Raw genomic sequence first — 27,846 nt, forward strand, 5'->3', positions numbered from 1 at the left:
TAGTTAAAACTGACGAGATTTTTTACCGGAAACGGCAATTTGGTAAGTATAATTTGCTTGAATGCATCCTTATTTTCGTTATTATTACATATTGTGTTATTCAAATAAAGTTTTAAAACAGTTTCTATCGTGTTTATATTATGGAATTTGGTTTAAAAATAAACCTTGATGTCTACACAGGTAAAGTTTCCCATGTTCTATTTTAAGCCTCGAGGTCATAAAAATGTCAAACAGATAATTGTTGTAAAAACCCTGACCATTCTATCTCAAACTTGAAAGGGTGTTAATAATTGATTGGTTTGAAACAATTGTCCATAGATTACATTTGGGGTTAATTTTAAAAACAATTACTCCTGCTAATTATCGATCATGACATAACCAATGTGAACTCTTGTAATTGGGCTTGGGGGATCTGTATTAATGTTAAATATTGTAGGGCATTTATTAATGGTTAAAGAATGTTAGACATCAATCATTTATTGTTGATATTTTATGAAAAGAGTTTTTACTTTTTATTATCTTATTTTCTCACTTTCAACACTTGTGTCCAGCAAATAACCCGTACAGGGCCCCATTACTGCTTTGCATAACACCTCGTTAGTTTCGTATATAGGAGGTGTTTCTTCAATGTCCAACTGCATATCAAAGGCAATTCATTACACATCTATTGTTAAAATAATTATCAACTGTGAAGTATTGTTTAAAAGTGTATTTTAATTAAAAGCATAGCAATGTACATTGTACATATGGGTCATAGAAACAAATCTATTTTTAGACCAGTTTATTTTCGTATCCCAGGTAAAGGAAAGTCGAAACCCAAATGTGTTTATAATCTTTATTTAAAGAAACAAAATGAAATAACACATATGACACTAGACATATAATTTTTATTAGAATAAATCAACATTCAGTATGTTGTATGTGTATTTCAGACGTTCATCTTTCTTCAGGTCCTGATCTGTCTATCGATGTTATATTTGACTCTGTCATTTGGCATTTCGGATATAAGCATACTCCGCTTTATTGCATAATTTTGTCTGACAAATAGGCTATGCAAATAACCAGAATCTACTGTAGTTTTATAAGGGGTGGGGGGGGGGGGGGGGGGGGCAATAGGGGTCTGTTAACATGATTTTGGCGAAAACAGTTAACAAAAAATGCAAAAATGCTGATAACAATTAACAAAGTGGGTTGAAAACAGTCAACAGCTTTAATTGATCTCAGATAACAGTGAACAACACCTTGGAAAGGGCCATAACAGGTTAACACAAAAAAGGTATTGCCCCCAAATAGAAACCTTGTATGGTCATTTTGATAAAAAAAACAGTGGTTGGTTTTTAGGCAGTTAAGCTGCCTTATGCGAGCACCCTGGATTTGTGTGCTACCCAATAAATGCTGAAATATGTGCCATTGTTATCATCTAGCTGGCTACTATATTATTTATAACTTATTGGACAGTTTTTTCATACTTTTCGATTTTCCCAAAAGTTTTGAAGCTGCACATAGGAAGTAGAGCACATTAGAAATCCTTATCTAGTTTATTCTCCCCTGAGCTTTTGGCTAAGATGTCAAAGAACAAATGTATGAAATATTTAATCGCCGAAAATTTCTAAAGACAAGTAGTTAAGATTTCCCAAATTGCAAAAGTCGTAGGAATATTGTTTGTCGTCAATACGTAGTCAACTACGTATGTATATATAATTCAACTGATCACGCTGTTGGCGGCAATTTTGAATCAGAAAACGAAAATTTCGTATCTTTTCAATTTGGACGCAAGGTTTCAAATTAGCGGTGGTCCGAGGTCTGCGACCTTCCAATTTTGCAGTCGGACTTTCTACTTGGTTACTAGCTACGCCCTACATGCCAGACGGACCTTGAAAGAAAATAAAAAAATAACTTTGCAAACATTTTTACCAAAGTTTCCTAATAAAGATCAATAAACAATCTCAAACTTATTTTTATCATTACCATTCATGAGAGCAATGTTCAATTTGTTCAACCGCTAGCTTTGTACAGAAAATTGCCAATCAATAATGTGTAAATCCGAGTAAAATCGTATCTCACTCTCTGTCAAAAACAACATTGAAAACAAAATGGCTGCCGCAAGATTACTATATCGAATCCGATTCCGGAAGGGGATAAGGGTAATCCTGGGTTTTGGCTATTTTAAACTAGAAAATCCAGACAGGTGACAAAATACATCTATGCATGGTGAATAAATATAAACACTAGAATTGAAAACCAAAAGATATATGCTGAGACTACTATAACAAAGTAGTCTCAGATATATATATAAAAGATGAAAAAGCAGAAAATATTTTGTACATTAATTATAGTGTCAAAATTCAATACAATGTGACAGTGGTAACAGTTTATCTAACAGTTTAAATTTTTTTTATCAGTGATAAATGTTGGTACCGGTAATGCATGTTAAATGTTTTTCAAGTTAAACATATTACTGCAATTTCAAGGGGTATTTTTTTCTTCTCAGTTTTGATAGGTCAGTTAAAATAGCTAGAAGTTTCTTATATAAAAGAAAAAAAAGATGTGGTATGATTGCCAATGAGACAACTATCCACAACAGACCAAAATGAAATATAGGGGAAGTCCCTGTGGTCACCCTACCCCTCATGTTTAAGAACTTTGAAACAGTTGGGGATCCACAACTCTAAATTAAATGAAATATAGGGGAGTCCCTGCAGTCACCTGATTGAGAAATTGGAAACAGTCGAGATCCACACCTTTAGATTAAACCATATATACTCATGTATGAGAACTAATCAAATGAAATATAGGGAGAGTCCTTAGGGTCCCCCTCCCCACTCCTGCTTGATAACTTAGAAACAGATGAGATCCCCACTCCTCAACCATTTATATTCATGTATTGGACAATATAACAAATCAAATTAAATAAAGAGGCAGTCACTGGGGTCCCCCACCCCCTCCTGTTTGAAAACTTGATAACGGTCGAGATCCCCACCAATAAACCATATATATTCATGTATGGGACAATATAAAAAATCAAATGAAAATTAGGGGTAGTCCCTAGGGTCACCCCACACCCTCTTGTGTGTGTTTTGAGAACTTGTAAAAGATTGAGATACCAACGCCTAAACCATATTCATTCCTGTTTGTCATTTCAAAAAAGATTGAATGACATACAAGGTCAATCTCATAGGCGACACATATGCATATCACTTTGCTAGACCCTAACACCTGTCATTTTATTACAAACTTAGACATCATGAACTTGGGGTGAAGGTGGGAGTCATTTACATTTATCAGTCAGACCTCACAATTGATCCCTGTAGTAGTAAACATTTGTCTGATTTGTGTCTCATAACTTTTGTACAGTACAACACAAACTCAGTTTTTGTTTCCAGGGAAGCAAGTCCATTCATACTTTTACAAGCTTGTACTAAAGTCAACTTGAACTACTAACAGACAACTAATACGAACAATTACGATCAAGTAGAAGAACTGCAATCATTGCAAATTTGTACCACTGCTGACTCATTAAAGACCCATGACCATTCGTGGTCATGTGCGTTGCTATTGAAAACCTTGATAAAATATGAATTATTTGCCTTAATGTTTAATTCATTAAATGAACATAAATGTACAATTCTATATGAATGTTTAATGTTTGTTCTTTTAAATCTTTAAAAAAAAAAAGCAACATTGCCACAGTTTTCATAATTATGTTTGCCTTGTTTTTTGGTTAACTGCCTACAGTGCTTACAGCGCTTTGATTGTTTACAGCAATCTAATGAGACTCCTGAGTCTTACAGAAATATCTTCTAGGTATTTGACATAAGTTTCATACTGTGTGTGTATAAACATTTTTTGTGCAGAAAGTCACAACTATATACTTATTTAACTGTTTTGTAGAAAGCAGCTAGACTTTATGGTTACAAAGCTAAGATGCAAAGGGGAAGAATTATACAGCAGTTGTTATGGTACCTAGTGTATGGTTATCAGGGCAAGGTACCAGATGAGGAGGTTACTACACAGGAAGACAGCTCTCAGGTATAATCAGGGCTTCCAAAATTTTTCTGAGCCAGCCGGACATTTTATATCTGATCCGGATTTTGATCCCTAAGACTAAGTCACAAAAGGCAGTTATGGTAATCAGATGGCCATCCCAATGATTGACATTAGATTAAAAACGATATTAAACTTTACTTTGATGTTCTGACATAAACTGTTAAAATTGGCATTGCATCATTCAAAGTGTGCATATAAGTGTGCTCATATCTGCATAAGACTCTTTATTTGTGCAAAATTAGATTGTCTAGAACTTAATTTACGTTTTTAAAGTCACATTTTTCAAAACCGGATGTTGACTTGACTATGGTAAAACATGGACCATAAACAGATACGTAAAATCTGTGTACATTTCACAGCAGGACTGAGCGAAGAAGCTCTTTCCACGTTATTTCTTCAACAAAATAATTGAAATGAACATTAAATACAGGTATCAGGGATAGTTTTAGCATTTTTGAAGAAATGTAGGATGCATAATTGAATTCCCCACCTGTGCACATGCACACAAGTGTTCTAGTTCATACAACGTAGTTCTGACGATTTTTCATTTAAAACCTTTTTAAATGTTTCATCAAATCATGTTTATAAATGTATTTATTATAATTTTGATCTTTTGGACTAAATCACAATTAGATACAAACCGCTGAAATGTACGAAAATAATTGTGAATGGACCGATTAATTTATACGATGTCCGGTACTGAAAATAGTTTACCTGTCACCTGAACAGGTAGTTTTCAGCTGTCCAACAACTAATTAGCCTTGATTAGAATTAGAAAGTATTGGAGTAGTTGTTGTTTTGATAGTAATTAATCATTATGTCACTTTTATGACCGGAAATGTATGGCTGTTAAAGGCAAACTGTTGGGTCAAAAAGATCGTGAATTTATTTGTTAAAATGACCGAAAAAGCCTTTGAAACTAAAAAGTAGATGACCGTTTCATGCTTTGCCCAGCCGGTCTTTTAACGGACATTATCCGAATGACCGGAATATATGACCGTTTTGGAAGCCTTGGGTATAATACACAAATGGAAAAGGGATTAATATAAGTTGCAAAACTTGTTTCTCTAATTCTATGGAAATTTATCCCTTTCTGAAACCATTGTAATTAAAAAATTTAATCAACGTGTGGTTCCTGGTGATCTCAAAAGATCATTGGATGATTTTATGGTTCATGACCTTTTTAGCTAACTGGATGAATCAAAATATGAAAACAGGTGTTAATGAAATTGACAACTTCGAGCAATGTGAAAGGCACTCGAAGGGGATTTTCAGTTTACAAAAAAAGAATATGTCTTTTTAATCATTAGAAAAACAGATTCTTACATAGTTACTCGTGGATTATCGGATTTATCCAATCTCTATAGTTAAATTATCAATTTTAAAGTCCTCGCCGAAGCGGCTTGGACTTTAAAATTGATAATTTAACTATCTCGATTGGATAAGTTGGATAATCCACTGGTATCAATGTAAGAATCTATATTTCCCAATCCACTATAAGTTTAAACAATACATAAATATCAAATACTCAAACATAGTCTATGTATGTCCTGTTTTGATCATAGTCTTGTCTATTGTCTATAATCTTTACTTGTCGCCTTTCTTTAATATGTTTACGTAAAACTTTGTCATGCCTGACAAGAAGACATTTTTTGAGATGCAAACTTTTAACATTGTACTGGTATAATATGAGGCAGGCATTACCTGTAAATGGGGATGAAGTCTGTATGAATTATTTTTTTGTAACTTAAACATTTGTTAAAAAAACAAAACAGAAATACTGTAACGTTTCCCATTTTGGTACTGTTGTTAGGGATTTTAGTTGTGACGTTAAGTTATGTCGTCATACACAATGTAAACAAAGAAACGCTATCATCAGGTAACATTTTTTCATATCAAGGAATTATTAAAAATGAAATTGGTATTGTGTTCCTTCCTATTTTATACTAGACTGATAAATATATATTTTACTCAAAGTTTCATACAAACGAGACCGGAAGAAGGAAGTTCATTGTAGATTTCTGCGCAGATACAGGATTTCAAAACATGACATCAAAAATTGAACGATTTTAAGTTCATTTGTACATTGAAAATTTCGGGAATATTTTCCCGATTTAAAAATAAATAAATTTATTATTGATTTTTCTACTATTACTGGGGACTTCGTCCCCACATTATTTTCTAATTAAGAACAGTATATTTACAAATGTTTATTAATGTTACAGGTTTTTTTAGAAGAAAATCTACCTGTAATGTAAGGTACTGATTTTATATATAATATTTAATTTCATGACTATTTTAATTAGGAAGAATCAAGTGGAGATATTTCAGCCAAGGGTAAATCTAAAATACCACCTGTACATGTAAATGAGATGACATGGAAGAGATATCTGGCTCCACTACCTGAACATAGAGGTACATATATTTATAGGATATCAACATTCCATATTTCATATTGAAAATTATTATTATTGAAATTAGGAGAGCATGGGTGATTGCAAGTGAGACAACTGACTACCAAAACCATACTGTATAGTTGTCTATAAAAGCCCCTACAAGAAAAACAATTGAATTAAGAAAATTAACAGCGCTATTTATAAGAAAAAAAAAACCTTTGCACAACAAATTTTGACAGAATTGAACCTATGGCATTCACATAACTACAGACTCCTGACTTTGGACAAGCACACTTTCAGTCTTGTATCACATTTTGGTACAGACTGTAATGAAAGTTTCAGAAGCATGACAAATAAATTAGACTTTCCTCCTTCCACATTTCAGAGGCTAGACACAGGGTTCAAGGAACAATTTACCAATTTTTGAAACAGGTAATTAAAAAAAGCTTATAATTTGTAATAGATTCATACAGATATATATTTTATTACTTTACTATATTTTTATTAAGATAATTTAAATATTCAATGTGTTATTGAATTAAATTACAGGTTATCCCAAGGGTTGGTGCCTAATTAGTGATGTGCTACTGTCGCTTCCTCTGTGTTTATTTTGTGCACTTGTACATGTATCATATAAGGTAATGATTATCTAGATTATTTTATATGAATTTATTTTGTGATAAAAAAATCTTTGTTCACAAGTCTTGAAATTACAATGAGTATATATAGTTATAAAACTTCAAAATCATCAATAGCTGCTACATGTGAGGTAGTTTGTTTTGCAATGAAATCCTCATTATTACTGGAAAATGATGAACAGCTTTTGATTTTGTTGTGTTTGTGTAATAAGTTTATAAATTATATTTCTTCTCTTCTATGAAATTGTTTGTTTAAAAGATAATTTGATTTAAAATTAAATGTAGTGAATTAGTTGCTTGTTGTTGTCTTTACCCTTACTAGGAATGCTTACGGCCAATAGTTCAGAAAGCTGGATACACAGGCCAAGGTATTTTAAGCATAAAGATTTTATCAACAAAAACTCATCTATTACTTGCATGTTATATGTAAAGGTTGTATAGTAAGATTTTATCCATTTGATTTATTTTACGGAACAAGAATGTTTTTCAAATGGAAACTGTGCATATGGAACATACTAAATATTTTAGAAACTATACTTATAGAACATTTGCTTTCTACAATAGTATGATGTTGTGTAGCTCTATGACATGTATGATATCTTTAAAATATGGTATGAATTTGCCGAAAATCATTTTAACTGGGTGGTTTATAATCAAAATCTGTTTTTTACACAGATAGATGGATTGATGGAATGGTTAAATGATCCAGTTAAATGTTTATACCCTATTTCCTTCCTGCCCTGTAAGATTTCACAGCGACTCCTCTTTGCCAGGAAGTATATATTTGCCTTCCATGAGAACTGTCAGAGATTGTGTCACATGGGACTTTTATCATTTGGTTCATCTAACAACAAGGAGAAGGATCAGGTAAGTTAGCTGGTTTGGTGAACTGTGTATGAACAATGTTTTAAAATTAATTTTGTTTTCACCAATTGTTATGTGAAGCTTTATATAATCTTGCCATCTATACAATTTAGTTCAGTTGACCAGAAGAAAAATAAAGATGGAGCAGAAAAGTTGAATATTAACTTCTGGTTGTTGAAGCGTATTTATACTGCAACTGTGCTATTTGGTAGTCAAATTGCAAAGATGTTATATTCAGTTGTAATATGCAGTCATTGAAAGTAAATCATCTTATTTTTTAGGTTGATACCATGTGTCCAGAGAATTTTAACTAGTTTAAATACTGTAATGACAATAGAAAATAGGGTTCTCTAATTTTTACATTTTTCCCAAAATATTACATTTTTGGATAGTAAATATTAAACAGTTGCAGTATAAAACAAACAACCATACATTGTTTTGAATATTAAGTTTAATTGTGCAATAACTTATCAAATTCATGTGTAAAGAAGATAAAACAGCTAACAGTTTGACCTGTTATTACTGTACTTATAAGACTTACCTGTCACCAAGGCCTTAAATAATTGTATAGGAATGAATAATAACTGCAATAATTTTATTAATGTACTTCATTTTTGTTTCAGATCTTCATCTATTTACATCAGTATGCCAGCTTGGTGGATACAAGGGCATCATATCAGGGATACTTTAAGACAAGGATGCCCCCAGGTCACCAGTTAGAGATGAAGACATACCATTTTGACAGTATTGAGGCTGTAGAACAGTATTGGATTGATCTTAAACACTTTGCTTTAAGTAGTAACCTTGGACATAAATGTAAACATTAGGTGTTCTACATCAGCATTAAATATAAACATGTAAAACATTAAAAAAGATTTGTACACCTCCTCTATGGTGTTTTCACATTTTTTTGTGTGTATATTTCTATGTTATCATAAGCATACATGAAGAATTGTTCAGGGGTTTAAATTTAATGTATTTTGGTCACAAATACGATTGATTTTCTCACTGCGTTGAAGACCCATTGGTTGCCTTCCGCTGTTGTCTGCTCTTTGTTTCGGGTGATTGTCGCTTTGACATATTTCCTCATTTTAATTCTCAATTTTCTTAAAACATAAAAAACACATAACTTCTTGGTTATGCTCTGTAGAATCTTTCTAAAAACAAATTATTCATGAAGTGTCCTTATATTGTTTTAAAAATACTCAAACATTTTAAAGCTCCAATTCATTTTAGAAGTGAGACAAAAGGTACTAGAGGGAAATTCAAACGCATGGATTGAAAATAAATTGACATTGAAATGGCTAACAAAGAAAATACAAACAGAGAAACAATAGTACACTAAACATAACATAGAAAAAATAGAATCTTAGCAATATGACAGGGAAATGTGATAAAATAGGATAATAGTGGTATATTTCATGTATATGAAAATGTGAGCATTATTGATTTCTGATTTTCTTCCTTACAAATTTTAACATTAAATTCTGAATAATTTAGAGATCAATCAGTGTAAAATTTAAAATGTTTTACAGTACTGACTGACAAAGACAAGGAAGATAAAACAGAAGCAGAAAATGTATTCCTCTCCCTGGAGCAGTCACAAAGTCCTAAGTCACCAGCAGATATTATAGATGATGGTATTATACCTGGAGATGGCCGTGGTCCAGCTGGTCTGGACTCATCATTATATGTGTAGGTATTAGATAATAAGTCACAAAGTCCTAAGTCACCAGCAGATATTATAGATGATGGTATTATACCTGGAGATGGCAGGGGTCCAGCTGGTCTGGACTCATCATTATATGTGTAGGTATTAGATAATAAGTCACAAAGTCCTAAGTCACCAGCAGATATTATAGATGATGGTATTATACCTGGAGATGGCAGGGGTCCAGCTGGTCTGGACTCATCATTATATGTGTAGGTATTAGATACTGTGGATTCATTTATTTTCGTGGGTATCGATTTTCGTGGATGGTTGAAAACTTGCATATTTGTGGATATTTGATTTCGTGGTTTTGACCTTCTCTGTATACAAAGCCTATTAAAAATATGCATTTCGTTGAACATTTGATTTCGTGGTTCACCTGTACCCACCAAACCCACGAAAATTGGTATCCAACGAATAATAATGAATCCACAGTAATAAGTCACAAAGTCCTAAGTCACCAGCAGATATTATAGATGATGGTATTATACCTGGAGATGGCAGGGGTCCAGCTGGTCTGGACTCATCATTATATGTGTAGGTATAAGATAATAAGTCACAAAGTCCTAAGTCACCAGCAGATATTATAGATGATGGTATTATACCTGGAGATGGCAGGGGTCCAGATGGTCTGGACTCATCATTATATGTGTAGGTATTAGATAATAAGTCACAAAGTCCTAAGTCACCAGCAGATATTATAGATGATGGTATTATACCTGGAGATGGCAGGGGTCCAGCTGGTCTGGACTCATCATTATATGTGTAGGTATTAGTTAATAAGTCACAAAGTCTTAAGTCACCAGCAGATATTATAGATGATGGTATTATACCTGGAGATGGCAGGGGTCCAGCTGGTCTGGACTCATCATTATATGTGTAGGTATAAGATAATAAGTCACAAAGTCCTAAGTCACCAGCAGATATTATAGATGATGGTATTATACCTGGAGATGGCAGGGGTCCAGCTGGTCTGGACTCATCATTATATGTGTAGGTATTAGATAATAAGTCACAAAGTCCTAAGTCACCAGCAGATATTATAGATGATGGTATTATACCTGGAGATGACAGGGGTCCAGCTTGTCTGGACTCATCATTATATGTGTAGGTATAAGTTAATAAGTCACAAAGTCTTAAGTCACCAGCAGATATTATAGATGATGGTATTATACCTGGAGATGGCAGGGGTCCAGCTGGTCTGGACTCATCATTATATGTGTAGGTATTAGATAATAAGTCACAAAGTCCTAAGTCACCAGCAGATATTATAGATGATGGTATTATACCTGGAGATGACAGGGGTCCAGCTGGTCTGGACTCATCATTATATGTGTAGGTATAAGTTAATAAGTCACAAAGTCTTAAGTCACCAGCAGATTTTATAGATGATGGTATTATACCTGGAGATGGCAGGGGTCCAGCTGGTCTGGACTCATCATTATATGTGTAGGTATAAGATAATAAGTCACAAAGTCCTAAGTCACCAGCAGATATTATAGATTATGGTATTATACCTGGAGATGGCAGGGGTCCAGCTGGTCTGGACTCATCATTATATGTGTAGGTATTAGATAATAAGTCACAAAGTCCTAAGTCACCAGCAGATATTATAGATGATGGTATTATACCTGGAGATGGCAGGGGTCCAGCTGGTCTGGACTCATCATTATATGTGTAGGTATAAGATAATAAGTCACAAAGTCCTAAGTCACCAGCAGATATTATAGATTATGGTATTATACCTGGAGATGGCAGGGGTCCAGCTGGTCTGGACTCATCATTATATGTGTAGGTATTAGATAATAAGTCACAAAGTCCTAAGTCACCAGCAGATATTATAGATGATGGTATTATACCTGGAGATGGCAGGGGTCCAGCTGGTCTGGACTCATCATTATATGTGTAGGTATAAGATAATAAGTCACAAAGTCCTAAGTCACCAGCAGATATTATAGATGATGGTATTATACCTGGAGATGGCAGGGGTCCAGCTGGTCTGGACTCATCATTATATGTGTAGGTATTAGATAATAAGTCACAAAGTCCTAAGTCACCAGCAGATATTATAGATGATGGTATTATACCTGGAGATGGCAGGGGTCCAGCTGGTCTGGACTCATCATTATATGTGTAGGTATTAGATAATAAGTCACAAAGTCCTAAGTCACCAGCAGATATTATAGATGATGGTATTATACCTGGAGATGGCAGGGGTCCAGCTGGTCTGGACTCATCATTATATGTGTAGGTATTAGATAATAAGTCACAAAGTCCTAAGTCACCAGCAGATATTATAGATGATGGTATTATACCTGGAGATGGCAGGGGTCCAGCTGGTCTGGACTCATCATTATATGTGTAGGTATTAGATAATAAGTCACAAAGTCCTAAGTCACCAGCAGATATTATAGATGATGGTATTATACCTGGAGATGGCAGGGGTCCAGCTGGTCTGGACTCATCATTATATGTGTAGGTATTAGTTAATAAGTCACAAAGTCCTAAGTCACCAGCAGATATTATAGATGATGGTATTATACCTGGAGATGGCAGGGGTCCAGCTGGTCTGGACTCATCATTATATGTGTAGGTATTAGATAATAAGTCACAAAGTCCTAAGTCACCAGCAGATATTATAGATGATGGTATTATACCTGGAGATGGCAGGGGTCCAGCTGGTCTGGACTCATCATTATATGTGTAGGTTTAAGATAAAACAGTGTACTTACCCTACTCTGCTGTCTGTCAACTATAATTTTGGATAATTGAGACACCATTGCTTGGTCAATGTATTAATCATACAAAATTATAGAAACTTTATGAAAATATAATGAATTCAAAATATATTTAAAGAAAGAGAACAAAAATAGAGAAAGAAGGCTGAGAGTTATTTTGTTAAAAAAGATATAAAAAAACCACATATATATATATATATATATATATATGCTTATTTATATGACAAATATTGTAGATGTAGCTTTATAGGTACATGTACTTGAGAAAGAAAAGTTTATTCTAATGTGTTTTTATCATTATTTTTAGTCATTTAGGTAGGAACTGGTCCTGGGGAAATCTTCAACCTAAACCAAAGACATCAGCATTTACAGATAGTTTACATGGCGTTGAAGGTAATATGTCATAAAGTTATTTGTTGAATAGTCCTCATATTGTCGTACTTTAGACTTTTTTAGTAATTTTGCTTTGCAAAAAAAACCCATCTTTTTCTATTTATTTACAAATGCACTTAAAGGAATATTTTTATGCTATAAACTCAGACTACACGAAATACGTCAGACAAATCCGGTGAATAATGGATTGGTCTGGTAAAATTTTGTTGAATTCAGGTCCAAATGTCTGGTGTTTTTTTTCATGGATTTTTCTAACATTCTAGCAAAATTGCCAAACGATGTCAAATTCATTTTCAATTTTATTATTTATCACAGCGATGTTTATTTTGTTCAACCACTAGCTTTATGTCGAAAATCCCCAACCAGTAATGTGTAAATCCGGGTAAAAACATATTTGACTGCCAAGTCAAAAACAACAATGGTTGCCATCATTGGCGCAACCAGAAATGTAAATAAAACCGGATCTGATTCTGGGAACGGATAAGGATAATTCCGGGTATGCAGATGAAATACAATTAATGCATAAAAATCCAAGCAGATCACAAAATTCAGCTATGAAATATAAACACTAGAATTGAAAACCAAAAGATAAATGAAAAAGAAAGAAGAAACAGGAAATAATATTTTATACAGAAACTCTAAATTATGTTTAGTTCACAAACATTGTCAAAATCCAAAAAAATGGGACATTACTATTCACTGAAATGCATTTAAGCAATTATGCACAACTTTCATAACGATATACCCTCTTGTTACATCATCTTGTTTTTGTGCATTTTGGGGAGGAGTATGGCACAACAAAGTCATGTGTTTGTTGTTTTTTATCAGATAATATACAATTAGATGTACAAAAAATTGGTCTGGTAAAATTTCATTCCATTCGGTAAAGCTAGGATGCTTACCAGACCGAATGTCCTGTAAAAATAAAATTCATTCGTGTAGTCTGTAAACTCATTTATGTTAAATATTCTAGTTTCTTTAACCTTAACTGTAACATCTGAATTCTTTTCCTCACCTTCAGTCGTATAAGTTGGTTTAATGATAGCCTATCATTAAAAGATTGGCTCAGTTTTTTTTTTATGGTAGATGTTATCCATGAGTTTTATTTATTTTTTGTCTTATTAGAAAAAAATATTGATCTTTAAGAATCTCAGAAGACAGAATCAGAGAAAGCAATGGCCATGTTTGAAGAAAGGAAACAAATGACAATTTCCTCTTCACCTCCAAGATCTAAGCCACAACCAAAGGAAAGAATAACTTTGATTGGTGGTAAGAAAGGTAGGTAGATGATAGGCAGACCTTATCTAAACTAGAGGCCTTATGGTTTACAGTTACTGTCTGGCATATATCTATCAGTCTTCCTTTCCATCATAGTTGGATGAAATTAAATGTCAATTATTCATTATTCATCAATGGCACCAATTTTTCTGCATCATACTCGTGATGTTTGTACCCAAAATTCAAAACTATATTAAAAAAATGGAGAGATTATAGACCAAAAAAGCACAAAATGTATAGCCAAAGCGGTGCAAGGAATCAAGAGCTTTACAGAAAGGAGAAAATGCAATATTGATAATGCACAAACTGTTTAAAAAACCAAACCATTTTACTATTTTTGTTGGTTTAATTAAGTAGAATTTCTGTTTAGATTTGACTTAAACATTTTCTACACTTACATATTCTTTTAAAGTCATCAAAATTAATTTTCAATAAATATAATAAAATATTTTTTCCATTCAGGTGCGACTGCTGAGGTTGTACAAGTAAAAGTGGCCAAAACTAAAGGAAACAAAGGTGGTAAAGGAATAAAAAGAAAACTCCAATCAGGTAATCCGCTCTCTTCCTTTGTTCTTTGTTTGATCAAGAAAAATGATATTAAATGTAAACATTTATAAGGAGATATTATCTATTGCCAAAAGTCTATTATCAATCAGATAACAAAGGACAAATATGTTCACAACTATAGGTCACAGTTCAGCCTTCTACAATGAGCAAACCAACTGTAAAAGGCCCAGGATCTCAAAATGTGAAATAGTTCAAAAGAGAATAATCAAATGAGCAGTGAAACATAAGAGTATATACAAGGAATAAATAAGAAGACTCTAGGCCAATGCTGACAAATGTTTCATTATGAAGAAGAAAGCACTGGTCTTCAAATAAGTCATTGATTATATTTGTTTCTTTTATCCTGAAATTACAACGTTTGAAAGAGAATTCCTGTTTATTTAGAAAAAAACCAAACAAACAAACAAACAACAAAGACTTCAAAATAGTATATTGCATTTTATTTGAATGATGAAATTAATGTTTAAAAGCTTGGATTCTTTTCTTTGTAAATTGGCATAAAATAAGAAATGGTTTAATACACTTCTCAGATGATAACCCAGCTAAGAAGAAGCTTGTGAAATTGAAATCTACAAAGAAAGGGAAGAGGGGTAAAAGTAAGTAGAAGTATGAGCATATACAAACTTTCTTATTCTCTAAATAAATTACCAAGAGAAATAACTGTCAAAGAGTTCTTGTTCTTCTTTAATAGAAAATCTAATAAAGTCCAAAGAAGCACCTGCCTACAACATTACCAGCAAGCAGGATGTGACCATTTATTTATCTTGCTCTGCAAAACGTAGATAGTAAGATACTAGGGGTCAATAAAAAAAATGATGAAGGTGAAAAGACAACATCATTTCCAAAACAAAAAATAGAAACAAACAAACAAACAGGCGTATATATAATTTTCTTTAAATTTAAATTTAAGCAACATGAACTTCATTCTCCAAAATTGCACATAGCATCAAGTGCTCTGGAAGGGTGAGTAGTTCCTTCTCCACTTGTTGCCTTTGTGTGTTCCTCTTGGTCAGTGTAAAGTGGGTGATTTAGTGATGTATTCATACCATATTTCAGTACCTGAGCTATTTTCCTTGTTCATTATCAGAAGAAGAATAAAGGTTATACAAAAATACCAGTCAAGCAAATAATTCTCTTCATTGTATTTTCTTTTTTGCAGAACCAAATCTGTGGCAGGATGAAAAAGACCGAGCTGCCTTAGAAGTGAAGACCAGCATGAGAGTTCATTGGTCGTCCAAGGAAGATGGTCTGGTAAATATACTGTAGAGCAAATGATATCTTCATCCAAAGAATATCAAATAATCTTTTTAAAGTACAATGTTTTAATGAAAACTTTATAAACCTCCTGCAAAGTAATATTTGTTAGATTTTGGTGAGGGAGTATCCCTTTCTGTTAATCTATCTGTGAAACACAAATTCTCTTCATAAAACATTTTAAAGAAACTGAACACATAGGTAAAATTTCATAGGAATCGTGCATTGGATGGAGAGTTGTCTCATTTACACTCATACACCATCTTCCTATATCTATGTAAATAACTCCATTCAGTTTGATAAGCTGCATCTTGAAGGTTGATTGGTATAATTGCTTCCATTTATATTTTATTTTGGAAAGCTAAAACATTTTTTCACTTTAAATATGAATAATGAAGCTTCTAAAGATGTCAATAGAAATATGCTTGTTTGAATAACTTCTAAATGATGGCAATGTTTTTATATTGATAGCTATTGACCTGCAAAATAGCCAGCTTAGTAATGGATAAAAACAGTCGTGGAATGATCATACCATGGGTGATTGTCAGAGATATTCTTTACAGATATGCACCAGAGGTAAGGATTTGATAAAAAGTTTTAAAAGTTCTTTAACATGCTAGTTTTAGTGTTAATGGGTAAAACCTATTTTATTTTTTTTCACAGTTGTGATGTTTTAAGACTAAAACAGATATACAAGACCATGAAGAATATACAATTTACTGTGTATTCAAAGTGTTTGCCTTGAATGAAATTTTGAATACCATATCTCCTTAATTTTATACTTATATAATATATTATCCTTAATTTAAGTCGAATATGTTTGTTATTTCAGGAGTCTGTGGACAAGTCGTCATTAGCCTGTCAGAGGAGAGTAGCACATTCTCTGAAGAACCCTATTGTTAAACAGAATCTATCTATATTCTATGCTGAATCTATTCAAGATCCAGTAGGTTTATTGTAATCTGTTATCTTACCTAGCAACATTTTTGTATGCAAATTTCAATATAATTTAAATGCAGCAAAAGTTGAGGGAAAATGAATTAGAAATTAGAAATAGATTAATTTTGAAATGTTAATAATGAAATTTAAAAAATGTTTAACAATGTTCTCCAGGTCAAATAAGATCATGATGCACTTTGCAGATAATTTAAACCATGATTTTATACCACGAGGCACAATGTTAATTTTATTTCATATTAAATAAATTGATATATTCTGCTATCGGGGAATTTGCTGTTTATACGCGGTGATCTAGTGAGAATGATAAGAACACAAAAGTTTGATTGAGTACTTGGAATATTTTGTTTATTAACTTTAATATAATCCATGTTTTTTTCTTCAGAAAGTAAAGTCATACATGAATATTAAATACACACAAGGGAGTGATGAGACAATAAGAGTATACAAAGAAGTGGTTGACGTACTCATAAAGAAATTTGCGTAAATATAATAGATTTACTTGATCTTATTTTTATGTTTAATATTTTTGCAATTCAAGATGTGGGCAAGTATTTGTTTCCCAGCATCTGATTTTCAATGTTTTGCCTATTGTACTCAATAAGTGGGACCTTTATGCCGTTCAGTGCAGAGTAACTTATTATCATTTATCCATAGTGTGCTGGGATATATCTTGGGAAGTATCACATTAAACAAAATAATTGTTCTACTAATTACTGGAATTGAGGTTCACATTACTGAGGGTTTATGAAGAGGATGAATGAAAAAAATCTTGACACAATTTATATAGATGCTTGTTTTAAAAGATATATAAATGCATTTTTCCAAGGTTCAAAACTCTCAATTACATAGTTAAACTACTTCCATGATATTCTACTTTATATACAGGAGTGCTGATGTAAAAGAATGTGCTCTCCCAGAAACTGTAGATTCTCTGAAGAAGTTTACGATCAGTGTGGTCAATCCTTGCCTTAAAACAGTTGTGTTTTCTGATCCATCTAACAAGTCAGATATACTGTCAAGTGTTCTGAGGAATATATTCCATGTAAGGTTATATCTTATGTATGATATTGCTTGTAAAAGAAAACATATTGCAATTTCATTTTGCTATCTTAAGTTAATCATTTCATGGAAATTTGTCACTTATTTGATTCAAGATGACAAAGGTGAAGGTTCGGTTCATGAAGGGTTAAAATTGGCCCTTAATTTTTGATTTTTTTTTAAATCGGTCCAAAAAATTACAAATTTCACATAGAAATTCTTTTAACAAATATGAATTTTATTGGCACCTTCCTTTGAAATTTATGAAGCTATGACCTCTTAAATAAACAGTATTTGTATTTAAAGGTCAATTTTGGTATTTTTCCCATAATTTTAATTGTTTTTGGCATAACTAACCTTGGCCTCTATCTACGATCCAAAAAGTTTTTATATTGATGAATTATGTATTAAAATTGGAATCTTTTGGTCACAAAATATTTTGAATCGTGGGTGGAGGCCAAGGTTATACTAAAGCTTTCAGGTCTGAAAATTGCACAAAATCATCATATTTTGACAAAATGTCAAAAATTGGGCTAATTTTGGAGATATTATGAACTTTTATGAAAATAACTGATTTTGTTTAGCATTTATGCTTTTAAAATAGGAACCCAATTGTGACCTTTATGTAACGTTGTTTTATGATAAAGTTGATAATTATACCCCTGCTTTAAAAAAGGGGGGTATACTGTTTTACCTCTGTCTGTCAGTCCGTCCGTCCGTCAGTCCGTTTTCGTCGCATTTTTCTCAGGAACTGCAATACAAGGATTTCTGAAATTTGGTTTCAGGGTTTATCTAAGTCAGCTATACCTTGTGATGCGTTTTCAGATTGATCACTTGACAACTTCCTGTTAACCGAACACTAGTATGATTTTACACATGGTAGCCAAGTTTTGCATATTTTTACACTATTAATATTATCCACTTGCGGCGGGGGTATCATCAGTTAGCAGTAGCTCGCAGTTACTTGCTTAGCCTATTTTGTGCCATATCAAGTGAACCTTGTCCTTTAACTGCAGTGAAATAGTATTGGAACAGAAAATTTACCAAAATTCCTTTTGTAAAATTCATGCTAGTATTGACATGGGAATGACATATTTCCCTGTGAAATTAAAGATGTAAAGAAACAATAAATAAAGAAAAAAGACCAGTTGAGAATCATGGAATATTTTTGATGTTATTGAACTGTATTTCAGAGCTTTGTTTCCCTGAATGATAAACAAGGCAGATCACATGAGATGTATCAGCTTCTGAGTCAGTATCCAGACAAACTATTGGAGCAGACGCTCAATAAAATGAGGGGCAATGGACTAATTGTTAGAATAAAGGTAACACCTTAGATATGTGTGTTATCTATTCTCACTCCACATTATTATAGAAAGGTATGGGATGTATCCCAACAAAGCAATAACAAAGTCAACCTCTTGGGATTGTTAAAATACAGGGGATGTGGTATGATTGTTACCAGAAATAAATGAGTGGATGTAAGCCACTATTAGTCGATGTACTGCCTTCAACAATGAGCAAAACTTTTTAAAAGGCTTTTATCACTGCTACTACTTTGGTAATTGGAAGATCATCAGTGATTAGTTCGAGAAATGAATCTTGAACTGGCACTCTTACAGATAAAAGGAGATGTGGGATCAACATACAGTCTTTAATTATAGACATGTGTCCACATTGTGTCCATCTTTAAAGCTCTTCAAGTCTACATTTCACAAATTCCTGCATTCATTAGTCCTGTAAAACTGATCTTTCTTGCATTATGAAATTAAAAAAATGACCAAAGTAAAAGGACTCAACCAATTTTCAGATTAAAGAATGTGGAAAGGTGGGAAGGAAAGTTAATTTTTGGACATTGTCATTTATAATGTATGTCCATTTGATGTCTACAAAGTTACTGAAACAAAATATGTTAGGTGGGTTGAAGTCCTTTCCTATCTTCAGACAATAAGTTTATAAATCGGGCCTTAAGATGCAGTTAAGTAATTTGGAAAATATCAAATTGAGCGGTAGAGGAACAATGCATTAGTTGAGTTCTTAATCTTAAGAGGTGTCCAGCTGAAAAGATAATTCTGTAAATGCTTCAGCAAGATGAAAGAGATATTAACTATTTAATATTTACTTACATTTTAGAAAAATGCAGATGCCAAGGTCATTGATACAGGTGTTCAAGGAGTCAAACTGTCTCAAAAGTAAGTAAAATATGTTTTATTATTGTGCATATCTACTGGAATGTGCAGACTGAATGAAGCAGTCTTTAAATAAAAAAAATAAAGGTGTTTAATTGGTTTATAGATATAGGAAGATGTGGTGTGAGTGCCAATGAGACGACTCTCCATAAAATAAATCATCATTCATTGGTTATACAAAAAACACATGAATAGCACACAATATTTGCAATATTTTCATAGAGATTGTAGAACATTTGTCCTGACAATTCTATATTTGAACAGTATTAGACAGTTCTACCCTAAAACTTATTCTGATAGTTCATAGGGTAAATGTGTTCTTAGCTAAAACTGTTCTAGTAACGTCTAGAACTGTTGAGAATAGTACTATCATAGATACAGAGATTAGAACTGACCCTATAAACTGTAGCCATTAGTTAAAATGTAATGTCTTTTCCAGGTACACATACAGATTTCAATCCCGTTTCCCATCCATTATATTTGAAGAAAGTGTAGAATGCCTTAACCAACTAATGGCATTCCAGAAGGCAGCAGGTCCAACTGGGAAACTGGAAATAAATGATTTGTCAAAGGGAGGCTACTGTGCATGTTACATTGGTTTATATGCTCTTGGAAAGGTAAACTAAGTATTCAATTTTAGCAGCCAGTAGTAACCATTTGCCTGAAATCTATTCAGAAACAGTGTTTCTTTTCCCTTGCTTTAGTTTTTCACAACCAAAGTTACAAAACTGATACTCAATGTTGATCACCACAAAACACAAGTTCTAAATCCAGTATGAGTTTCGCCCCTTTGTAATGTAAAAATATGTCATTTCTGTCCTCTTAACTTCAGTTTGCCTCAATCAAGTGTAATGAAACTTATAAACAATGCTTATAAACACAGAATGTGAACTCTGCATCTGTATCTGAAAGTTAACTCATGTATATTTACAAGCGGTGGACATCTGTGGCTCAAAGACCAAAGCCACATTCTTCATTTATTTGAATTTCTTGAAAGCTCCATATAGAAACAAATTGAATTTTAAACTTTTGTTTTAAAGTTTGATAGGGATAACCTTTGTAAAAATATGTACTTGCACATTGAAAAATTTGCATGAATCATTAGCAAAAAATAAATGATTACATAATTTTCTTCCATTTTTCAGTTAGTTTTTCAGACTAGAATTCCAAGGGACATTGTCATTTTAGACCCATCTCTGAAACAGCATTTTAATAGAGGACTATACCCAGTAGAGGATACTGATGATGAAACAGAACTAGGAGAGGACATGTCAGATTCATCCTCTATCACAGAATCATTAATAAGTAAGAGGAAAGCTGGAACAGATAAGAAGGGAGGGACCAGTATAGGCAATGTCAAGGCAGTAGATCTCATTTCTAGATGTTCAATTGGAAAGCAAAGTATAATGGAGTATGAGGAGGCAGAGAAAAGGGAGATAACAACAGAACGTAGTTCTCAAGCATCAAGGGCATTAATTACTATGAAAAGATCAAGGGACGAGGGTGCACATAAACTGAAAGTGTATAATGTACAGGACAATTTTGTCATCAACAGGTGCCTTCTGAGAATAGGATTAGATGTTTCTGGTGATAGGTCAGACCAGGAGTGTAGACTTGAACATATTCCAGTAGAGGAAGCTAACAAGTCACCTGACCTTCCCATCATTTCACCAAGTAGTATAAGTCATGGAAGACAGAGGAAAAAACTTAAGACGAAGAAACCAGAGGTTGATACAGGATACCCAGATTTAACTCTATCAAAAAGTAAAGTGTCTGAAGTCTTGAAAAGATTAACAAGGACTTTACCATTTCAAGTTAGTATACCAATTATACCACATCCATATTTTTAATGTAGAACAGACACCACTTCTGTGTTTACCAATTTTCTTATAGGTGGTTACTTCTCTTCATATTGTGTAAAAAGATCTATTCATAAAGTTCAACTGATAATGAGGGGAGAGGGATCTGCTTATCCATCTGGATCACCTGAAATTACCGCTGTGTTTTGCATTGGTTTTGACTATTTTTCTTAGATATGAGTTTTGAATGTCCCCTTAGTATCTTCAGCTTATTTTTTTCTCTCTTGTAGATATTAATCATTAATTAGTGAGCTTATTTGCTTGAGTCTTGCATGTCTTATATATTTCCATATGACAGGTACATGTTAATAGAATGTATTATTTTTAACGATTTGAAATTATTCACCATAGTGTTTTTATAAAAAAAAATATGTATGGTTCCAATTAAGTTTCCTTGATTGTCAATTTGAAACTAACATTATATTGAATAATGGCTTTTTTTCTGTCTGAATTTCAATTTTGCTTTCATAATTTCTTATTTTTTAGAGTAGGTTTGTATCAAATCCATTTGAAGATGAGTGTTTATTGGAATCATAGAGTTCCTAATAACACATTCTTATAATTATGAACCATTGAATACAGAACAAGCTGTTTTTGGCTGAATTCAATTTTTCATTTCTCAGAAAAAAGTCTTTGTCCAGATGTTTCATTAACTGAACAAATTTTTATGCCTTAGAAATTCAGATAGTACAATAAAGATCGTAAGTCTTAATGCAACTGCCATTTGAATTTATCCTATGATCATCAATCTGATTCTAGTTCTTATTATTTTAGTTGGATATTGATTTAGAATGGGAAAGTTTTGACCCTCTACATAGACAGAATTTGAAACAAGTTTATGAAACTGTTGATAAAAATGACGAGATAGGTATTACTGTGTATGACCTCAAGGTAAGTGTTTCATAGATCTAGTGGTAAGATAAAATAAGATCATGCCTTTCCACCAGAAACCAAAGAATAACAATGTAAACAACTATTAGTCACCCATTACCATTCAACAAGAGCTAAACCCATAATGCAAAAATAAGCTTCAAAAAGGTTTGGCATTATAGAATGTGAAAATACTGAGGGATAAGGATAAAAACAACTAAAGGCCTTCAACAATGAACAAAACCCTACTCTAAAATAAGTTTGATAAAATCTCTAGCATGATAAAATGTGAAACCATTCAAATTAGAAGATCAGCAGACTGATTAATAAAAAAAAAATGAAAAACAAATGAAGCAGACAGCAAGATGTCTATTTGAAAAGAATCTAATGTTGAATACTTTTCTGATTAGAGATGGGTTTGTATTCTACAAACTCTGGTTAAGAATGGTTAGGATTTGACATCTTAGTTGATATCATAACCGAAGAGTACAAATACATTGTCTATGTTTACACTTCAGAAACAATTTAATTCTGAGTTCCAAAGACAAAATTTAGACGGTTGTATTGCTTTTGCCAGTGAAGATGTGAAGTCAAAAAGATGACCTAGACTTCAATTTTTCTCTGAATTATGTTAAATGGCAAACCTGCTTTTATGTCTGCATCAATCATACGTATGCTGGACGCTGGATAAATTTTGGGAGTCATTTCAGAAAATTTAGGTTCAAACATAGCATGATTCCAATACACAATAACTGGTGTTTTTTGTACTTTTCAGAAAGAGTTTAATTACAGTGACCTATTGTCTCCATGTCTTAAATGTTTAGAGGAGAGAAATATGGTAAGTTGTTTGTTAGGCTTCTTATTAATGTGATTAAATATGTTATATAGAATGGTGTTTCAAAATATCAGATTTAACATTCAGTTGAGTTGAATTTTAGAAAATAACAAACATTTGACTATTTTGTAAATATGTTAACACAGTGTGATAAAGTATAAAGGAATTTATTACTTCCAGGTAGAAGTATTAAACTCAACAATTGTGACAATAAAATACTCAATGTTATGGTTTTACTTTTGAATTGTTTTACTGGTGTGATATACAGAAGGCCAGTCAGCTATTTATTATAGAACTGAATATGTCATTCAGTCAAAAGTAAAACCATAAAGAGTATATTCGTGTATTGTTGATATGTAAACAGCTATGTCCTGAATTTTAAAAAGACACTTTGTCCTTATTATTCTAAAATAAATTATGTTATGTTTAAAATATTTTTGTATTTAACAAAGTAAGAGATGAAAGAAGCTTGCTGCAAATGTAAAACCCTATGTGTCAATAATTTAAAGACACTTCATCCTTATCCTGCTCAAGTAAATTGTTTTATTTTTAATATATTTTTGAAAGAAGATTGCTGCAAATGTATGACCTGGCAGTAAATTTTGATGGTTAAGATACAGATATATTTTTTTAGATTTGATTTACTGTCAAGGATACACAGATAAAGATATAAGAAAACTCTTTTATAGTATTGATCATGAGTTATTCCCCTTTTGACCAAATTGTTGATATTTGATACATAGGCCAAACTTATAACTATGAATGGTAGAAGCATTTTTTTTATGCCACCTTTAAGTCAGTTACCAACAATAAGACACATCCATAATTATGGTACATCATGCATCAAGTAATTACAAAAATTGTAATGATTTTCCATCTATTACTAATATATTTATTTCATTGAAATCGCTTTGAAAATGCCTCATACTAGGTAAATAGACATTTATTAGAATTGATAATGGTATAATCAAATAGTGGGATGTATTTAGAAGTGATTTCAATGGTTATATATTAACATCAATTGCTCATACATCTTCTCAAAATTGTTACTTAAAGTAAATACATATACAATTTTTTGAAATTGCTTGATCAGATTTTAAAAAGTTAATAATATATTTTTTCCTTTTTTCTTTGCATCATAAAAGGATGTATGTATTTTCTACCATCAAGTAGGTTATGCAAGTTTTAATTTGCTGTCCTACAATAGTTTCAAGGATTCCAATTAGGATTAAAATCATTACAGTGGTCTGGGTTGATCAGTTCTGATTAATTTCCATAGAAAATACATTGAACCAGAAAGAAGTCATAAAAGTAGGATACAAAATATATATATGATGTGTAACTGATATTGTGGTTGATTAGCGTTGATCACTTTTGGAGGAAATTTTACCATAAAAATGTAATTTCAAATGTTATAATCAAGTTTGTTAAAGAGTTAATTATTTCCTGTCATGGAAATAAAAACTAAAGAGAATTCACAAATATAGAATATATCAATGCTCTGAAAAACCTTGACTCTAAAAGCATTAAATCAGTATAAAAAACTTTTTCTGCTAAAGACAAGTCAAAAGTATTGTCAGGAAATTGTTTTAATCTATAAAGGTATACATTCATTGCTGTCTCTTATTATCTGCACTGAAAAACCTTTGAATTTAAAAAAAGGAAAATTTCAATTATATATTATTTCTCCAAAAGATGAGTCGAGATTATTGTTGCAAATCTATTATAAAGGATGAGAATTACTTAACCCTTTACTCCATAATGACACTTTTTGACGCCACCCCCTTTACTCCATAATGACACCTTTCGACGCCTGTGTAGTACCTCAGTTGAAATGATTTGACTACAAAGTATCTGCGGTAGACTTAATAAAATTTGTATTCAAAATGAAAAGGAATATTATAGGAATATCCGACTTAAATTTATTTGATGAAATAGTTGTTTTTCGAAATGCATTAATACTTTAAAGCATATTTTTAGCATTTTATTGAAAAATCATATGCAAATCAAGTATGCAAACAAACAAAATTCAAAAAGTTTACTTTTATTATCTCTTCTTAGGAATCTTCTGAATTTAAAAAAAGTTTAATTTCAGTGTAAAATTTTTTTTTCCCCAAAGACACGTCAAAATTATTGTCAGCAGTCTGTTTCAAAGGATGGGATTTATCTGTTATAGATATAAACTCATTACTATGTTTTAATCCCTTCGGTATGACAGTATTATATTGAAAACAATGAGTTCCCTCTGGATAAATAGTTTCTTTGTGATGTCCTTGAAAATTCAATAAGCTTACTTATTTCATTAGTTTATCATTGTTTCAATATAATTTGTGCTTTTGTCCTCAGATATTTGAGCAGACTGTGAACAACACCCACACTGAAACAGTTCTTGAATTGAATTAGGCACATTGACCTGTCACATTATTAAATGATTACATGTTAGTATTATTTACACTGATGATTCTTTATAACAGATATCATTCATGTGTTACCAATTTTCCTGTAAGTTGTCAATTCTATTTATATCATTAAGGAAGCTGCAACAATTCATTCGCCACAAAAACTTCCAACTTCCGGAAAGAGAACAAATAAGAATGTAATGATGAAGTCATAGTTTAACAAAGACGTGATATTTGGAACAATGCTCTCTGAGTAAGAAATGTGATTAAGTTTCTACGTGATGTTTTTTTACTTATGAGAATGGTTTGGTATTTCTGAACTCGTGTAAGAAAGTCTGTGTAACATTGAAAGGTTTCTTAGTCAGAAGACTATAGAGACATATAATGGTTCTACTTTCTACTATAATAACCATCCCTTAATAAAGTAGCAGCAACCAAATTGTCCAATTATGTTTTGTTCACTTTTTTTTTTTACATATTTGTAAAGGTCTAAAATTAATTTTATTTTGATAAATAAGAGTGATATGTTTTGTACATTTTTAATGTCATAGTTATATCAGTATCCCGACTAAAAGAGAAAAGAATGTTGAAAAATTAGAAATAAAATTTCAACTTGCAAAACTATAATTCAACCGGTTTTTTTTCACACTCTGAAAAGCATATGAGAAATTTGTTTGGTCCTTTATATAAAATTATTTTGGAATTAAAATGTGTCTTCCTGTATTAGAGTTGGTGAAAAATAATTTGAGTTTGTCAGTCCTTAAGCTTGTACCTTATCTCTAATTATATATAGTATCTTTCTGTAATTTCAACTTAAAGTAGTGAACAGTAATTTATACCATCCTTTAAATTTGTACTGGATAGTTCATCTGGCCCATTACATTTACCCTAAAGCCTAATTTAATGCTTATGAATGTTTCTTAGCCAGAAGGTTCTTTAGGGTTTTTGGTTCATTAGTTAATGACTTATATTGCCAAAATATGGCTTTATGAGTGCTACTTATATTTTACCAAGATTGTGATTTAGGTAAAAAAAATCATTTTAAAACTAGTAAACAAAAATTGATTTTATAGAGAGATTTGTGTAGCATGCAATTTCTTAATTTAAGAATATAAAGTAACTAGATTGTCAAAGTCTGTGACAAAAAAGAAAAAAAAACACTGCCAAATTGTCTGTGTTTTTTTATTTTGTCTTTATCAGTCTGGAAATATACACCATGTTGTTAATCCTAAATTAAGCAATCTCTTTTATTTCCAAAAATCATATTCTAATCTGTTGCTGCACTTTTAGATGTAAAAGTACATTAAAGATTTTGAAATAATGTCTTGTGTGTAACATGCTGCTAATTGCCACCTAAAAGAAATTTGTTTTCTTCAAATCACATTAAGTTCTTGTTTCCATAAAATTTTATTAATTTTTAATTCCAACAAACAGATTGCAGCTGAACAATAAGGTTATATTTGTCCTGAAATTCAATTAATTTTTTTTACATATTGAAAATGTCAACCTCTCCTTTTATATAATAATTCAACTTTTCTTGATACTGCAATTTATTGGGGAAATAACCTAAAGCTGTTGATTCACACAAGTATAAATCATAGATTTCATTTTTTTTTTATTATTGTAGAAAAAGTCACAATTTGATTGTAAAATGTACAAAAAGTACCAAGACATATTAAGAATTTCAAATTGATATTTGATTTTATTACTTAAGATTAAAAGAAACAAACATTTGTGGGAGTGAAACAAAGCAGCACTTTTGTTGTTCAATATTAATTCAGTCAGAATGTTATTCTTAAAATAAAATGTG

General features: G+C 32.0%; 1 protein-coding gene across 1 annotated transcript in view; it reads left to right on the forward strand.

Annotated features, from left to right (window-relative positions):
- The window catches only part of LOC134726487 (general transcription factor 3C polypeptide 1-like), a 231,918-nt gene that overhangs the window by 21,514 nt on the left and 182,558 nt on the right, over positions 1–27,846 (forward strand). Inside the window, exons 17-37 of the mRNA XM_063590895.1 lie at positions 3,892–4,029; positions 6,354–6,462; positions 6,993–7,081; positions 7,757–7,948; positions 8,569–8,761; positions 9,481–9,640; positions 12,702–12,787; positions 13,934–14,065; positions 14,528–14,614; positions 15,163–15,228; positions 15,792–15,883; positions 16,358–16,462; positions 16,719–16,832; positions 17,229–17,326; positions 17,732–17,888; positions 19,078–19,209; positions 20,018–20,076; positions 20,513–20,690; positions 21,219–21,887; positions 22,707–22,823; positions 23,578–23,640. Coding sequence (XP_063446965.1) covers positions 3,892–4,029; positions 6,354–6,462; positions 6,993–7,081; positions 7,757–7,948; positions 8,569–8,761; positions 9,481–9,640; positions 12,702–12,787; positions 13,934–14,065; positions 14,528–14,614; positions 15,163–15,228; positions 15,792–15,883; positions 16,358–16,462; positions 16,719–16,832; positions 17,229–17,326; positions 17,732–17,888; positions 19,078–19,209; positions 20,018–20,076; positions 20,513–20,690; positions 21,219–21,887; positions 22,707–22,823; positions 23,578–23,640 — 3,036 coding nt within the window. The remainder of the gene's footprint in view (positions 1–3,891; positions 4,030–6,353; positions 6,463–6,992; positions 7,082–7,756; positions 7,949–8,568; positions 8,762–9,480; positions 9,641–12,701; positions 12,788–13,933; positions 14,066–14,527; positions 14,615–15,162; positions 15,229–15,791; positions 15,884–16,357; positions 16,463–16,718; positions 16,833–17,228; positions 17,327–17,731; positions 17,889–19,077; positions 19,210–20,017; positions 20,077–20,512; positions 20,691–21,218; positions 21,888–22,706; positions 22,824–23,577; positions 23,641–27,846) is intronic.

The sequence above is a fragment of the Mytilus trossulus genome, chromosome 1, assembly GCF_036588685.1.
Source record: "Mytilus trossulus isolate FHL-02 chromosome 1, PNRI_Mtr1.1.1.hap1, whole genome shotgun sequence".
NCBI lineage: Eukaryota > Metazoa > Mollusca > Bivalvia > Mytilida > Mytilidae > Mytilus > Mytilus trossulus.